General features: G+C 40.4%; 1 protein-coding gene across 1 annotated transcript in view; it reads right to left on the bottom strand.

The window, feature by feature from the left end:
- Positions 1-650: 650 nt before the first annotated feature.
- Positions 651-16939, bottom strand: part of ssbp2a (single stranded DNA binding protein 2a) — a 56418-nt gene continuing 40129 nt past the window's right edge. The window contains exons 5-17 of the mRNA XM_073466623.1: positions 9179-9268; positions 7626-7685; positions 7444-7510; positions 6222-6292; positions 6050-6117; positions 5654-5702; positions 5536-5571; positions 5380-5434; positions 5216-5286; positions 4984-5062; positions 4832-4860; positions 4612-4710; positions 651-3374 (exon numbers count right to left, since the gene is read on the bottom strand). Of these exons, the coding sequence (XP_073322724.1) occupies positions 3345-3374; positions 4612-4710; positions 4832-4860; positions 4984-5062; positions 5216-5286; positions 5380-5434; positions 5536-5571; positions 5654-5702; positions 6050-6117; positions 6222-6292; positions 7444-7510; positions 7626-7685; positions 9179-9268 (804 nt within the window). The 3' untranslated portion in view covers positions 651-3344. The remainder of the gene's footprint in view (positions 3375-4611; positions 4711-4831; positions 4861-4983; positions 5063-5215; positions 5287-5379; positions 5435-5535; positions 5572-5653; positions 5703-6049; positions 6118-6221; positions 6293-7443; positions 7511-7625; positions 7686-9178; positions 9269-16939) is intronic.

The following is a 16939-nucleotide window of genomic DNA, read 5'->3' as shown; positions in this document are numbered from 1 at the left end:
TTGAGAGTGGTATCAATTAGCACATCTAACTCTCAGCCAGAAGCAAATTCAGTGATTTTTCCAAAATGTATAACTATTCCTTTAATGCTTATTCACTTTTATCACCCTATTTATCCACACATACTTTGTTGAAAGTCAGACTCTCTCTTGCAGGAACGCCCAGTTCTTGATCACAAGTTCATACTTGCTCAGGGTCAACGACACCCTCATTGGTGGTAATGAGGGAGGGACCTTGCTTTACCCAACCAGATTAATCAGGATAAACCTAGATAGATTAGTTTCCCTTTAACTACTCACATTTATCTGGCTGATCCCAGGAATATCCCGGCAACCTTCTGGTCACAAGCCCATCTATCTACACCAACGCTCCCAAAGTTCTGTCACAAAATGGGTGGCAGCCATGAGAGACCATGCCAGTAATCCTGGAATTACGCTCAGTTGCAAAAACAGGCTTTGGCACGATCACAGTCCCTCTTTGTTCTTAAATGTTGTCACATTTGAGACACTGCTGTGCTTCACAATACAAGGAGCCGACTGAACCAAAGCACATAACTTCGAGAGACTTAACTCATGATTCGATTGTCAAAAAAACCCTGAAGTGACAGCGTCCACACACAGTCCTCACAAATGAACACAGCTGACACTTCGACTAAGGGAAGAGAAGCTTTATACTAGCATATTCAAAACCCATGAAATACTTCTCTGTGTATTTACAAAAACATAATACAAGAATAAAAAAGAGAAAATGAACACATCACAAATGGAGTCCCACATATTTCCACAAAACAGAAAAACATGATCCAATTTACAAATTCATCTTCTTGTACTCCCACTTATGGCTTCAATCTAACACAAAAACAAAATAAAATATCTCTGTTCAGTTGTGATGGTGCATCATCAGTCCATCCCTCCCTTTTGCAATAATTCTCTCCAGATTTTTTTCTTTAAATAATAATAATAATAATAATAATAATAATAATAATAATATCAAATACACATACAAGACAGAGGAGCTACATTTGTGAGCTGTACACTTTGCAGTAAGGGAGGGGAAAGGAGAATGTTCACAGGCATATCAACCTTTTGTACATGATGATAGTACATCTTGGGCAGTGAAAAAAGTCGAAAACATTGATTAAAAACAAGCTTATTTTAGCTTTCTGTACCAACCAACCTTTCACATCACACTGAGATCACAGTTTATCCGGATGACAATAAAGAATGAGTGACCAAAGTGACTTCATAAGCTTGTGTTTTGCAGTTGACCATCCATACTGGTCTTTCATTTCTCTCTCTGTTCAGGTATAAAGAGCTAGATTTAAGGGAGGCCACAAAACTGACCTATCAGATGACAAGTACAGGTTCAGTGACCCCTCTTGTGATCTGACACATCGTTTGCTCACCCCATATTGAACTTTGCTCCGTTTTTGTGCAGTCAGCAGAATGTAAAATCCTCCAAAATAAAGGAAACTTGGTACTTTACCTCTCATGTTGGGAAGTCTTACAGTTTGATTCACAGCAAAGGTTTATCACTGAATACAGTAAGATGCATCACTCAATTATGAAGAAAACTTTTAGTCTCTACTTTCTACATTAACCTCTGAGCAAAAATCTTCTGCCCAGCGCCATCTTTACTGCTTTCTTCAGTGAAATTACAGTTAGCAGTGTGATCCGACATGATTTAAAGTGAGACTGTGTAACTTTTGGAAGAAGAGACAACACCTTTTCCTCTGTCTGGTACGACCAGTAGCTTCTGATTGCTAAATGTTACCTTATGTCAGCAAACTTCAGCTAGATATTAGTCCATAATGGAGCAACTACGTAAGCCATTTAACAGACTATATGACTCATATGACTCTGCTATGGTTTGGCATTTAGCATCATCCTTCAATTTCCACTTGCGGCAACAATAGCTACAGCTTAACAAAAGTTACATAGTCTCGCTTTAAGCCTCGAACATTTATCCTGTTTTTTGTCAATAACCATTCAATAAGACTTCAAATTCAAAATACAGGCCACTATTTTAAGATGTGCTGAAGCCTTTCAGATAATCACGACTAAAGCTGCTGTAAGCTTTGTCATCATTTTAGCTAACTTCCTGTCAGCAATCCTCTCCCTCCTCTCTACGCCACACCACTTTCAGGACTAATTTATTTTTTCGAGGCAGTTCTCTTTGTCTCTTTCTGTCCTTCAAGCATATGTCTCCTTGCTTGGCATATTTGGTAGTGTAAGCCATCACTGGGAGCACTGGATCTGGCAGCTTACATTGTACTGCCATTGCCGGTAAACAGGAAAATCCTGCTCTCTGCGTGTTCACGAGCAGACTGGTCCGCCTCTTTATAGAGTTCTCTGACCTGATTGGATAAAGTGGGCAGGGATACAAGAAAATGTATTTTCTCTTTTACTGCACGAGCGAGGGGAGAAGAGACATGGGTTACTGACCATACAACAATGATCACTATTGGAATACAGAGCTATTTAACACTTATTTTCATAGGAAAATAACACTTACAGCAGCTTTAAAGTCTGAAAAAAGTGGCTTTGATCTGAACTTCATTTGCCTCATCAGAACTTGGAAACACAATACATGTGGGGCAGAGGGAAAGATCTTACATTTTTCCACATTTGTGGCTGAGTTTGGGGAGGAAAATTAAAAAAACTCAATAGTATAGTACATAAAACACAATGTTGGTGGAAAATATTTCAAATTACTACAAATGTCTGCACAAGCTTAAGGCTTAGTGAGATGTCACTCCAATTCTCTTTCAGTAATGGTCAAAGTAATTTGCCAAGTAAAGACAAAAGATGTTCAATGTGACAACCCGTTAGATTAAATGTCATCATCAATCAAAAAGTGTCTATATGTCTTATAGTCCTTGAAAATTTAAACTTTAGGATAAATAGGATTCTGGCCTTTTGTTTTGGGGCATACACTTTGTGGGCATGATATGATGCAAAAGGCAGACACAACTGTCTGTGACTGGAGTGTGTACACAGTCCTATACACACTGTATGCAAATATACAAAGAGTTCGACTCCAGGATGTTTCAGTTTGGTTGCTTTGTACAGTCTCGTAGTTGCAGAAGAAGAATTGATGAATGTAGCAGAGTCACGACTTAGAACGGGAGAAGAAACAGGAGAGAAGAGACATGGACAGAAACAATGGAGGGGGTTGGGCTGGGGTTGGGGGTCGTAAAAGGACGGACCCTGGGGCAACTGTCCTGACTTGGCAGGTGGTGGCGGAGAAAGAGTCAATGGCAAGATGACATCACATCCTGTCTCTCTGCTTTTCACCGATCCACATCAGCTTACTGAGCAAATGAGCGAATGTGCTTCCAGAGCCTTCACACGCTCATCGTCATGTTTGGAGAATACTGCAGAGGTAAGATGGAGAGAAAGATGAGTGTGAGTGAAAAGGAGGTTCTCAATCAGGCTGCAAGTTGGTTCTTATTTAGGGCTGGTTCATTCACCAGTGCACAGACTGGACCCAGAGTAGAACAACAGTAGTACCCCAAGTCTGAGACAAATATTTATAGTACGAGGTCAAATACCTCCAGATACCAAGGGGCAGGAGTGAAAACAGTCTAAGATACCAGAAGTTCATCTTCTGGCTTTCCTACAGCTAACCAAGGGGAACCCTCTGGCCCATTTCATACATATCCACATCAGTACAATCAATATAAAGCTACAGCTAGCAGCTGCTCAGCCTAGCTTGGCCTTGGCTTAAAATAGGGCTGGGCGATACGTGATATATATCTCAGTATTTTGAAATTCTCCTGTAAAACGCTTCATAAATGTCAAAAGTGCACCTGGCCAACAAACAGTCCAGCACATAACCCTCCATAAAGCTACAGCTTGTTGTTATAAAGTATGATCTAACATGTTATTTAGTAGACTTAAGAGGTGCTCGTAAGTGGACCGTTTTACTTTGGAATGAGCCAGGCGACCTCTTGTTCCTAGAACATTATAATAATGGTTGTTCCGGGATCATCATTTCTAATTACGGTAATGCGACAAAGTCCCCCTTTTGAGTAAGACATTGTTGGTTAATGGATTGAGCACAAGACTCTCACCCAAGAGACCAGGGTTCATATCAAGATTGGAACATATTGTTATACTGTTCACTTATTATTTTCACACAGAGTTGACTTTTCTTTTCAGTTTTCTGTCGCTGTTGGTTTTGGGTTTAAGCATACCCTTTCACAAAGTTTAACACGTGTTACAGAGGATAACTTCTCCCATTTATATATTTCGCCGGTCTTTTTCCCACAAGTTTCAAAGCTGTGACAAAACCATGATTAGTCAGTTTCAATGATAGCCCTGGAGCAACGTTACTTACGATATTCCAGGAACGACACCAACACGGCGATATCAGATCGTGCCTGTTTCCAAGTATCTCATCTTTATCGTAAAAAACTGAGACTGGTATCAATCTTAGAAGATACGTGTGTTTGCCAAAATGTCAAACTACTCCTTTAAAAGCATAAACATTTTATAAACCTATTTAACCTTATTTTTTTGCTTCACTTAAGAGTTATGGTATGGAGTTTCCTGCACCAAACATCTATGATCCCGCTAATCATCCCATACAGTAGAAGACGAGTGACTTACACTTTCATTCTGAAAAGGGTTAAGGAAGTTTCCTCCCATCTCTCCATCCTCTCTCGGGGTGCCGGGCTGGTTACTCATGCTTAGGTTACCAGGAGAGTTCTGTATGAAAAGTATATATACACACATTACCATTAAGGTCTTGTATGCTACTAAAACTACAAAAAACAGACATGCAGAGCAACTGCAAACCATGGTTTCAAGGTAGATCCTCTTCTCTTACCTTGGGGAGACTGTCCATGTCACCTGACCCTGAGAGAGGGAACACAAATATGAAAAGAAATCATCATTATCAAATGAATGCTCGTTTTGCTTAAATTAGCAGACTCATAAGGGAAAAATATTAAATCATACTAATCATACTCATTCCTGTACCTAATGATCCGTTCATGTGATGGGGCTCCATTCCAGCCATTCCCCCTAATGGACCGTCGCCACCTGCACCCATAGGGAACTACGGAGAACAAAGGAGACAATGATATACCTGTTACAACATTTGCCATTAACAAAACAACAAAAAATAAAAACAATACTCATTTTCAGAGAGCTGTTACAGCCACACACACAAACTCAGACACAGGGATATACAGAGAGAAGAATGTCTCACATTTGGTCTGCTTCCACCTGGAGGGACTGTGTTTATCATAGTGTACATGTTGTCACCAGAGTTGGTTGAATCTGATAACAAATGGAGAAACAATTAGAGGATAAAAGAGCACATGTATACATACACACTCAAAGACATACTGTATATGTATACATAGACCCTACCTGCTGGACTTGGCATTATTGGGGTTCCAGGTGGCCCCCCGCCTCCTGGAGGTCCCTGGAAAACAGTTTTGGTTTCCATAAAATTAATTCATAAACTAAAGAATTACAGCCTGTTCAGCTAATGAACAGCAACAGGTTAAACTCCAATATACATACCACATAACTTCCTGGAGATGCAGAAGAGTAAGGAGTCTGCAAAAATACAGAAGGAAATCATGAGAGAAGTGATGTAACTCTCAAACTTTCTGTTGGGTGTCTTTGTGAGACCACTTACCGAATTGGAGTTTGGAGGATTTGGCCAGGGTCTACCCCCACCAGGTCCCCTGGAAGACACACACACAAACACATACTTTAGTTTTCTGCTTTTGGCAAGCATCTTTATTTCCAATTCATTTGGGCAGAGTTGGCAACAACAAGCTCTTCTGTTGCCCGAGGGAGGTGATGGGAACAACAAGTAGAAAAAAGGAAGACGGAATAGAGGAAAGCTGGCTCTTTGCTTCCCTTCCAGACCTCTATGAGCCAAGAACATACAGTAAAGTTGTAATTAAAAGCTAAATGAAGGATATGGCTGGGGATTAAGGACATCTGCACTTTAATGCTGAATGAGAGAAACGTGGGGAGATCATTTATATTGCATGTCTATGGATTAAAATATTTACATAGCACTCACATGTTCATGCCAGGCATCCCAGGACCAACCAGGGCATTCAGTGGTGGTCTCATCCCACCGCCATAGCTCTAAAAAAAGAGAAGAAAAAAAGAAAAATGTCCTGAGACATGTCTATAAGAGAGCAACTATCACATGCTTTGAAAATATCCCCACTAATCATCTGGTCCCATACCTGAGGCCCTAGTGGTACCATGCCTCTGGGTGGAGTCATCCGCTGCATTGGTCCGCCCATATTTGGATGTCCTGAAACACAGAAAAAAATCTGAATTCGTCAGGTATGTTTGCTATTCTTACCTGTTTCATCTTGCGGGAATAAGTGGAACAGTTATTTGATTACATGTGGTTACATCTGTTATCGTGAACAACCCATTCAAATAAATGTTCACTGGCACAGCATGCTTCAAAATCTGCACTGTGACTCTCCAGGGATAAATTAATGCAGTTGTTTCTGAAGCATCCAAGTTCACAGTAATGAAGAAATATGTTGGCGAACATATATGTCAGTGAAATGTATTGACAATCACTGTCCCCAGAAGATGAATCTTAAAGATTCTGTGAGCCGCTCACTGTTTCTCTGGTACACCCCATGATGGTCACATTTATGATTCTGAGTGAAATATCTCAACATCTACTGGATGGATTGGCACAAAGTTGGTACAAATATTCATGTTTTCCATAGGATGACCTGAGATGATTTTAAATTTACACAACATTGCTGATAGTCTGACTATGATTCATTGTGCAATCATGTGAGCATGCTAACCAAACCATACGCTAAATCACTCTCCGTACGGGTGAACTAGTCAGCTAACTACATTATTATCCCAGGTGTGCTGGCTTTCTTGTTAACCACAATGGATTGTTTGTAACGTACTGAGCAGGAGACTGGCATGCCCTCCACCTCAGAAACAACTGGAGAAATTGAGTACTGCCGACTTATAGGTCACGTGTTATTGTAGGCCCAATTTAATATGAAACAGAGTTTTGTACAATATATATAGTTGGTGGTCCCTCCTCTGTCAGGGCACAGGGGTCTTTTGACTCAAACACTTTGAATACTTCTACCTCAACATTTTATCAAGCACCATTATCAGGTCAAAAGTTTGAGCTTGCCCAGTACTTTGGTGATGACCAAATACCTGTATAACTAAAGATATTCCCATTATTTTGAGCTGTACTTCAAGTTTAGTGCTAATTAACCAATGTAATCTTGCTAAGACACTAACGTAAGATGGTGTGCACAACATTCTAAAAATCTGCATGTTAGCATTGTCACTTTGACCACTTTGACCACATTTTTGGTTAAAAACATAGAATAATGCCGGTGTTACTCTTGAATAAACTGTATGCTGATTGAGGTTTGTGTTCGTGCATACCAGTGTGTGTCTGTGTACCTTGCTGTCTTGTGGGGTCCATTCCACTGGGTAACATAGGCTGGCTACCTGGGACTCCTCCAAGTCCCTACAGAGGGAAGAGGATCCATCACGAGCATTATCATCACTGTCACACAGATACTGTCCAAATCCTACTATCCACAGTTATATCTGCTGCCTGCAGGTGTCAGTGTGACTCCTACCTGATTGGGTAATCTGAGGGGAGGTCTGGGTCCTCCGGGGTACCGAGGTGACATAAATGGCTGAAAAAAAACAGCATAAATGCATGTTGAGTCCCTCAGGATTAAAAATACAAATACATATAAAAGCTTGCCCACGTCGAGAGTGCAAAACAAAACATACAGGACACACTTAATGTAAAACAGGAGATTTTAAAGGTACATTTGTTAAAATGATGTTAAAGAAAATGTATGGAGCACTATGGGAAGTTGTTTCACTGTTGTTTATCAAAACAGGGAACAAACCAGAACTACTGTCCTCTGTTAAGTTTTGGGCTCCCTTTCCTTTAACAACAGTTCCATGACAGCAGTGTCGGGAGTCGGGAAGCCGACCACATTTTCATTGGATTGGATTTATGGGAAAAGAGTGAGAGAATAAAAGATGAGGTCTCTTAATAAGGATGTAAGTGTATGTGTTAACTGTGTGCAGTTTGGCAGCGTGAGTGGGAAGCTCTTTTGCAGCTGTGAGTGGGTTTTCACTTGTCCTCACCACAGACAGTAGCAAAGCTGTTGCTATGTCTGCTGAACTGATGCCACTGTGGTCAGTGCCAGTCTGCAGTGTTGGAGACGCAATACAGCAACATGCCACTAGAGAGCAATGGTCCACTTGTTTTGATCAGGGTCTTTCTCCTTAATTACCCCTCTTCTCATCTCCCAGCTGTGCTGAAGATCCATCAAAGGATACTCACAGCTATTTTAGGTCTAGTTAAGTACTATAATGATTTAAAATCTTGTTTTCATACATAAATTAGCAAATAAATGGAAACAATTGAATATAGAGTTTCTAAATGACTAAACTGAATGAATGAAATTAGTGTTTTTGAAAGCTAGATATGTGGATATATATTCGTGCATTTATTTTGCAAATAAAATTCAGTTAGTAACGACATTCAGCTGAGCATCCTGTGATATTCTTTGATCTGGTCCATATGCAAGTCATTTTATGGAACCTGTATAAATAACCGACAATCTGATAATTACTGTGTTTTTTTTACCAACTTGACAGAGATTGTCTTCAAAGAACAATTGATCTTCAGAAGGAGATGGAAAAAGCTGCTCAAACTTTAAGTTCGAGGTTTTTGAAAGCGGAGCTATGAAATGCCTATGAAGGCTATTGATCTGTGTGTCGGATCGTGGAGTGTCTGAGTCTGACTGATAATGACGGTTAATCAATTTACAACTGGCAAAGTCCTTCTGATGGAGAACAGAGTAGATCCGGGGTGAAGCGGCATGTGTGATTTTTTGTTTGTGGGAGATCATATCTCCTGTCAGACACTTCTCTCTCCGTCTACACAGATGAATGCAGATTTTAAACATACGCAGAGGTATTGTACGTTAATACATACAGTTAAATGAGTAAGTGAGTTCTTTGAGGAGCAGCTTCATGAATTAAATACTCACATAAGAAAATTTACATTGTTTAAAACTATACGTGTAAGTGGCCTAAAGACCATCTCTTGCACTTTCTGCACTGTATTCAGTATGTGCACGTGCATGTGTGTGTATGCACCGTGTACCTGAAAGAATCCTGGAGGGACTGGTCCCACTGGCATGCCCTCTCCTGGGGGAAGGTTCCCGAGGACAGGGCTGGGAGCTGCTGCAGCACTCTGAAAGATGCAAAGACACTTAATACACATGCAAATAAACACAGTAAAAATCACAACTCAAACTAGTCTGCAAACAGTCATCACATGTTTGTTCAGCAGCGGTGGAAAGTATCTACAGTAAGTATTAAACTGGCAAGTGACAACAGTTTTGCCTCTAATCGTTCTGAAGTAAATACGGATGGCACACTGTGATGGATGTAGAAAAATGACACCATCCGCGTATAGATTGGTTCCCTTTAAACCTTGCTTTCACTATGCTATCCAATCTGCCCAAAATGTAAGCTCGCATTACTGCACAGAGGATGCACGTCTGCCATTGTGCAACCAAAACAGGAAGAGGCATTGTTTATATAGGTCACTATCCCCAGGTAACGGCGGAACAACTGGAATAACTGTGGAAACTCTACATTGCAAAAGAAAGAGAACCTCACTGATGGAGGAGGCAAAGAAGGGTAAGAGGGTGAGTGAACATGTATTCCCCCTTACCAGCGGGACTTGATACATTTCAAAACTGACATTTTTTTTACTAGGTCATTGAGAAACAAAACCTGCATACAATTGGGTGTTTTACTGTGCGTTTTTATAGCAATGAGATCAGGGTTACATTCAATAAAGGTATAACACACAGGGGCTTCTTTCTGTATTATGAGTACTATACCCTTGCTTTTGATACTTTAAGTGCAGTTTTAATACTTAAACTTCCTTTATTGCCATTTTCAATGCAGGTTTAGTTGTAATGGAGTGTGTTTGTCTTGCAGTATTGATATTTTTCAAAGTAAAGAATCTGAATTACTTCTCCAAAACTGTTGCTCCGTAAATTCCCTCAATACGAAAAACACCACCAATGAAAGGTCATGAAAACAAACAACCAAACCAAAAAAATAGCAGTCCAAGGGTCTTCCCCCCCATCTCACTTGCTGTCTCTCCCTCAGTGGGATATTTCCTGTTTCTGCAGAAGCCCTGCCGTGCTAGCCCAGGTTTATTTTTAAACCTTGTGTTTTTTGTTGTGCGTGTCCCAGACGGGCGGTGGTGGCACATTTCAGCACAGCCTCCGTCTGCTTCCTGTGAGCATTGTACTACTAACTAGCCCGGAGCTACCACCCAGCACCGGCCTCTTCCTCGTCATCATTAGGTATACAGACCAGACAACATGTGGTGTGGGACAGTGTACATCCATATATATGATAATGTGTGAACAGTGAGCACATAAAGCCAGCATGCCTGTGTCTGTGCGTATCTGCCCACTCTCTGTTCCATTTCTCTGATCTCCCCTCTCGCTTTCTCTCCCTCTCTGTAGGCATCGGCTGGGTGTAAAGAGCTCCAGTGAAATTCACCCACAGTCTCTGAAGTTTCCGCCAGCTGACTTTTTAGGTCAGACAGGAACAAGGTTTAATCAGAGCTGAGATAAAAGCAGACTGACGACACTCCTGTAGCCTCCTCTACTCCACCACACCACCCTCGCTATTCCCTCATCTTCCCTCATTCTACTTCATATCTTGAAGGCGTTAATGTTCGGCACAGGGAGCAGGATGCAGGCTTTTGGTTCCATACTCGGCTGTAAACAGAGCCTGTATTTGTCTCAGCAGATGAATGTACAGATGGACACAGATGGATATTGTATCTCCATGGTTCACTGGTGAGAGACTGGATTTGGTTTGTGTGTGTGTGTTTGTCTGAGTGTACAACATCATGCACAGCATCAAGTGTGTGTTGTGATTTTGTGAGAGTTTTTTCCCCCTTTCTTTCCCTCTGCTTTCTCGCACCCTGGATTACCCAGAATGCCTTACTCCCTGGCAGCCTGGAGGTCTGCTGAGTTTGCCTTCACGCACAGAGAGAGAGGGAGGGAGGGAAAGAGGAGAAAAGAGGACAAAGTAGAGATTATGAGTGTGCATGTGTATATGGCAGTAAATGTGTGAGTGCACTTAATGTTTGTTTGTGCAGCAAACGGAGAAGTGGGGGAGGAAAAAAAAATCTACCTGACCTGCTGACAAAGCAGCATTTTCCAAATACAGCAACAAGAAAAAAAAAGAGAGAAAAACAACCCACCAGGATATATCCCTGCCCCAGAACCAGCAGCACCCTCCATCTACAGAAAACAGAACCTACACTTGGAACAACATGAGCTCCTCTGGCACTGACAGACTCTCCTGATAATGACAAATCAGATTGACTCAAATGACATTAGAAAATTAGAATGAATCACACTGAGAAGGATTCACAAAGCCTCTTTAGAAGAGAGCCTGCAAATCTTTTTCCCAGTTTTTCTTAAGACACCACTAAGCTAGATGAGTCACATGGTTTGCACTGGGACGCTTGTGTAAAATATGTGCAGCAGGTCTGACCTGATTTGGACTTATCTAAAGCAATAGTAGGACATTTTGTGAAGTAGACTTATATGTTTCTTGACTGGATGAGACAACTGACATCACTCTCATGTCCGTATGGTTAATATAAAGCTACTGCCAGCAGTCAGTTAGCTTAGCTTAGCATAAAGACCGGAAAGGAGGGAACAGGTAGCCTTGCTCTGTTAACGTAACGTAAAAATATCTGCGTAGCAGCACCTCTACGGGCCCTAACACACCAGGACAATGGTCAGCTGGCAGCCGATGTCGGGGTCATTTGAGTGTCTGCGGCCCAAATTTTTGCAGTGAGTTCCGCACCGCTTGTGCTAGTTGGCAGCTTTTCAGGCGTGGATTTCAAGAGTGAATCAGTGCACGAGAAGAGAAATGGAAAAAGAAAGAGAGTGCCCTTGATCCAGTTGCTGTAATCCACAATCAAACCCATTTAGCCTGGTTTCTCCTTATTTTTCACCTCCACCCCTTCGCCAGTGCCATTTGCAAATTTTTATCAGACATACTTTCAATCAGAAGTGACTATATGAGCGCAAGTGGTGTAAAAAAAAACCTGATTTATCATAACAATGGTTTGTATATCTGCAGACCGGAGTCTTCAGGTTTCCCTTTTTGAATGATGAATATGTACTACCGTTACCTGGAGGTATGGAACGTTATTAAATATCATGTGTGTATGGGCCCTAAAGCTCCCAAACTCCAACCTTCAATTGGATTATGGCATTAACAGTCATAATAGCTATAGTGCTAATAGTGTATGTAATACTAATATCTGAAAGAATGCACATTATAATTCTTGATTTAGGCCCATGAGGCATTTTATTGTTAATAAACCGGCATTTTAATGTCTGACAAGGTTACGAGGCTAGTATAACTCCAAAAATATTCCATTGGGTTATAAAAAGCTTAGAGCTAGAGGGATAAATCAGCAGGCTACTATATCGGCCGACAGTAGCTCACTGCAGATACATCAGTATGTACATATATAGTTGTCAATCAGGAACAAGAAAATTGCAGTGCTCTGACGCCAAAAATAAGTTTGAGGTCAATTAGAAACATTATTGCCGTTATATAATTTGTCCACCAGAGAGCACCAACAGGTTCGATCTCCAGCTGTTGAGTACAGTGCAGTACGCAACAAGATCACATCTTGACAAGTGTTTGCCTATCAGCTCATACATCATATATATCATATCATATATAAAATACAATACTGGTATCGGCTGTATCTGTTGGGATATAATAAAAATCATGGTTCAAGCCTAACACATCCTAGAGCCTGGAAGCTGTGTTATACATTACACTACTCAAGTACCAGGAGAAAGAAACTCTTCAGTCAGATCAACTGGCTTGGTATGATAACGATATCAGCCCTCATTCAAAGCGTCGGTGACACAGCTGATAAAGCTGAACGATTTGTAGTCTCATAAGACCTCGTATCTGTACTAACAGGAAGGGTTAATGTTTATTTCAATATTCAAAAAAATGCTCCAGTTTCACTAATTACCTTTATCTGCTGACTTGTGGACAGGGATGGAGAATTATTTGAGTACCATTTAATGTTTATTCCATTGTAACGACTCAGTATAAGCTACACAGGTAACTGTTGATAACAGTTAAATTAAACATGCTTCTGCGCTGAGACCTTTAATGCAGTCCGCCATTAAAAAAACTATGCAGTTGCTCATGGCTCTTGGTAACTGTGTCCGACGTGTGTGTGTGTTTTTGTGTGTGTGTGTGTATTGTGACCACATCAATGTGGTGGAATTAACTCAAATTAGCCATAACAGCGTAGCAAGCAGGAAGTTAATGTTTACTGTTGGTTGCCAGTCCTACAGTAAATCACTCTGAATCTGACTCAGTGAATTCCTGTGAGCCGGTTCTGTTTAAATACTGATTCACAGCCAAGCTCAACATATTCCAGCACTTAACCTTTGTAAACATCAAAAGCGCACAGATTGTTACAGACTGTTAACGAGTCCATCATTTACACTTCTCACACATCAGTGCTTGCACTTTTCTGACAAGGCCGAGCGGGAGGAACAATGAGATATTGAGCTGATGGCTTTGCACATTAACACACTGAATCGTAGTGTACTTTATTGTGTGAATGAAAGTGTCAACCATGTCTTGTGTGGTCAGTCTTTATACAGCTTTAATGGAGTCAAGTACTGCTGATAATATTGTGTTTGAACTAATGGAGTTGATAGCTGATTCAAATTGTGAGTAAATTATAAGATCCTTGAAACAACCAAGGTTATCTTACAAATGATTCATAGATTCTCAACTAGTAAATGAAAACTTACTTACTGTTGTTGTACTTTATGACTTTAATTAAAAGAAGTAATTTCAAAGCAGGTTAAGGAAAAATAACCCTCCTTTGCATCCCATTCAAATGATCTGACTGCTTTCTTTATACCAGCTCGACTCTTTTCTGCTTGTCTGTTTCTCCCTTTATCATCTGTCTTCTTTCTTCCTCCAGAGATTCCTGAAAGACTTGAATCTGAAAACAGGACAATCAATCCATCTGTCGCTCCATTCAGCAAAACCATTACATTACGTATTTTGATTTTTTTTTTTGAGTCATCAAACTGTTCAATGATTTGCCCTTAGTGGTCCCTATATTCGTAGTTACCGGTGTTGTAACCACAAGGTGTTTGTGATGAAACCCGAGGCAGTGGAACGGCCCCCACATGTCCTCAGATGAACACCTGCATCTCCTGGCAAACTCATTTGTTGCATAAATTATTCAAACCACCTCCCTCCAGGAGTATGCTACAGTATACCAGACATACACAACAAGACAAACAGTACAGTGCACTACAACTTTGCTGAATGTGCACTTAAGTACACTGGAGTACACTGCCCTCCACAAGACTTAATGTCCAAAAGAGGGGTAAATCATAGGGGTAGATGGGTGCCTGAGAAAGTCCGTGCAAAAATAGATTCTGATGTCCAGGATTTGAACTGGTGGAGACAAGAGTCTCTTTTCTTTCCATGTGGACTGCATAGTCATGGTTTGGTGTGTGTGAGAGAATTTGTGTTTAACTATTTCCTGGTAGTAAAGAACCACTAATATAACATACAGAACCAAAAACAGACAAGATATGTCGTCAAAATTTGCGATTAATGTGTAATTATTAGAGCTTGACAGATGCTTAATTTTTGAGGCCGATGCCCATATTAGGAAGTAAAAATTTCAGACACATTTTTTGCATGATCACTCAAACATGGTTTTTAAACACTTGCGACAAAGATATGTGACAGAGGCAGGATATGTAACCGATTCACAATAAACTTTATTGTCTAAAACGACACCAGTGCTCTGAAAAAGTAACTTCACTGGGGATTTAATAATTATAATTAACCCCAAGTATCTTTTTCAACATTATAATCTCTGAAAAAAAAAAGTTTATATAGTGGCGCATATCACACAAACATATATGCCAATAATGATATATCTGTGATAGGCCAGTATCGGCAGATAATATAGGCAAACTAATATATCGGTCAGGCTCTAATAATGTATTCAGCATCAAAAGGACTTTGCATGAGTTTGAGGTCAAGTTGTCCAAAGACAGGTTCAAAACTGCGAGAAGGACTAAAACATAGAGTATGAAGACCTCAGGCACCACAGTACTACCCACATTCTGGCAATATGTAAACTCTGTCCAACCGGGATGACGCACTTTACCGATATACAACCACACTGCCTGATCTTATCAAGCATCCTTTTATTTACAGGAGTGTGGAGCACTGAACTGAACTCATTATGGACAAAACAAACAAAAAACAATAACAAACATGTAAATTGGAAATGTAAAGTGATCAAAACATGCTGCACTCTCCTGTAGAAAACACAAAGCTGGAGACGTTGAGATGTAGTGCAATTACACCTTCTCCACTTTACAACCTAATCAGACTTTCTCCATACTACATTCACAGTACACTAATCCCATCAGACTAAAGGGCTCAGTAATACTTAATGAGATAACTCGCAAACTCTTTCATCCCTATATGTTTACCTCGTGTGTTCCTCGCTAATGTGTGTGTGCGTAATACATGCATACGTGTGTGTGTGTGTGTGTGTGTGTGTGTGAAGGTGGGGAGTCATTCTCATTCAATACTTCAGAGACCGAGAGACACTCAGTGATTCGTGAGTGGAATCTCAAAAGGCTGTCTGTGTCTATCCTCTCTCTCTCTCTCTCTCTCTCTCTCTCTCACTGTCTCAAACCTGCCTTGCTTGCTGTCTGCTTTCTCCACCTCTCTGTCTCTCACAGGCACATTTTGCCTCTCTGACAAATCAGCTCTGTCTCATTTTTTGTCTTAATATACCACCCCATAATAATGCGTTTCTATCACACATCTGGAAGGAAAGGAGTGTTGATATTCTATATTCTCTTTTATTGTCGACAAATGTTTACATATGTCAGCGGTGCCAGTGTAGCCTCCATCGCATTGCTATGCTCAAACATATTAGATATTAACAAAGGAGCCAAATACACTCAGTGACATGTTCCTTCATTATGGTATCTTATTTTGAATCAATCTCACAACACTGACCCTGCTGCAGATAAGACTCACCAGCCAAACAAACAAACACGTATTTATATAGACAGATATGGATGTATTATTATATAGATATTTATATATGTACTGTACTCCTCTTTGAGTAGTATTTGTTGAAAACTACAGTGCCCAGCTGTTGTCAGTAAAACAGTAATTGAGGCTCTGGATTGAGACCACAGAGAGAAAAGCAAATTCCTAAAGTATTGCAGGACCGACTAATGCATTATTGGTTTTGGTTATTTGTTTGCTAAGACAAAATATTCAGTAGACTAATACCAGCCTCATCCTTTAATCTACTTCTCAGTCAAAATATTTAATAGAGCTGCAACTAAGCATTATTTTTATTACTGACGATTTTCAATATTTCCCTGCTGATTCATTATTTGCCTGTGCTGTCAAAATATAGCAAAAAATTATAGAAAATAAAATGTTTTTGTTACAGTACAGTACTTTCCTAAAGCCCAAGGTGATGCCTTCACATTTTTTGTTTTGTGATATATAGTTTCCTAAAATCCTCACATTTAAAGGGGCTCTTTGAAACAATTTGCAGCAATTTACCTGTATTAATCACTTTTTCATTGGCCAGATGTGAGCGGATTGTAACGTGACGTGATAAAATGAGACCTTCCCCGTCTCTCTTGGTAGCCTTTACAAGCCTGTAGATGATTTGTTTAATGCTGCTGGACTGTGAATTTCTTACTCAAAGACCTAGGTCGCCCAAAGGATGTGAGAAGCTGGAACCAGAGAATGT

The sequence above is a fragment of the Pagrus major genome, chromosome 5 (genome assembly GCF_040436345.1).
Source record: "Pagrus major chromosome 5, Pma_NU_1.0".
Taxonomy (NCBI): Eukaryota; Metazoa; Chordata; class Actinopteri; order Spariformes; family Sparidae; genus Pagrus; species Pagrus major.
This window is presented reverse-complemented; position numbering and strand designations above follow the sequence as displayed.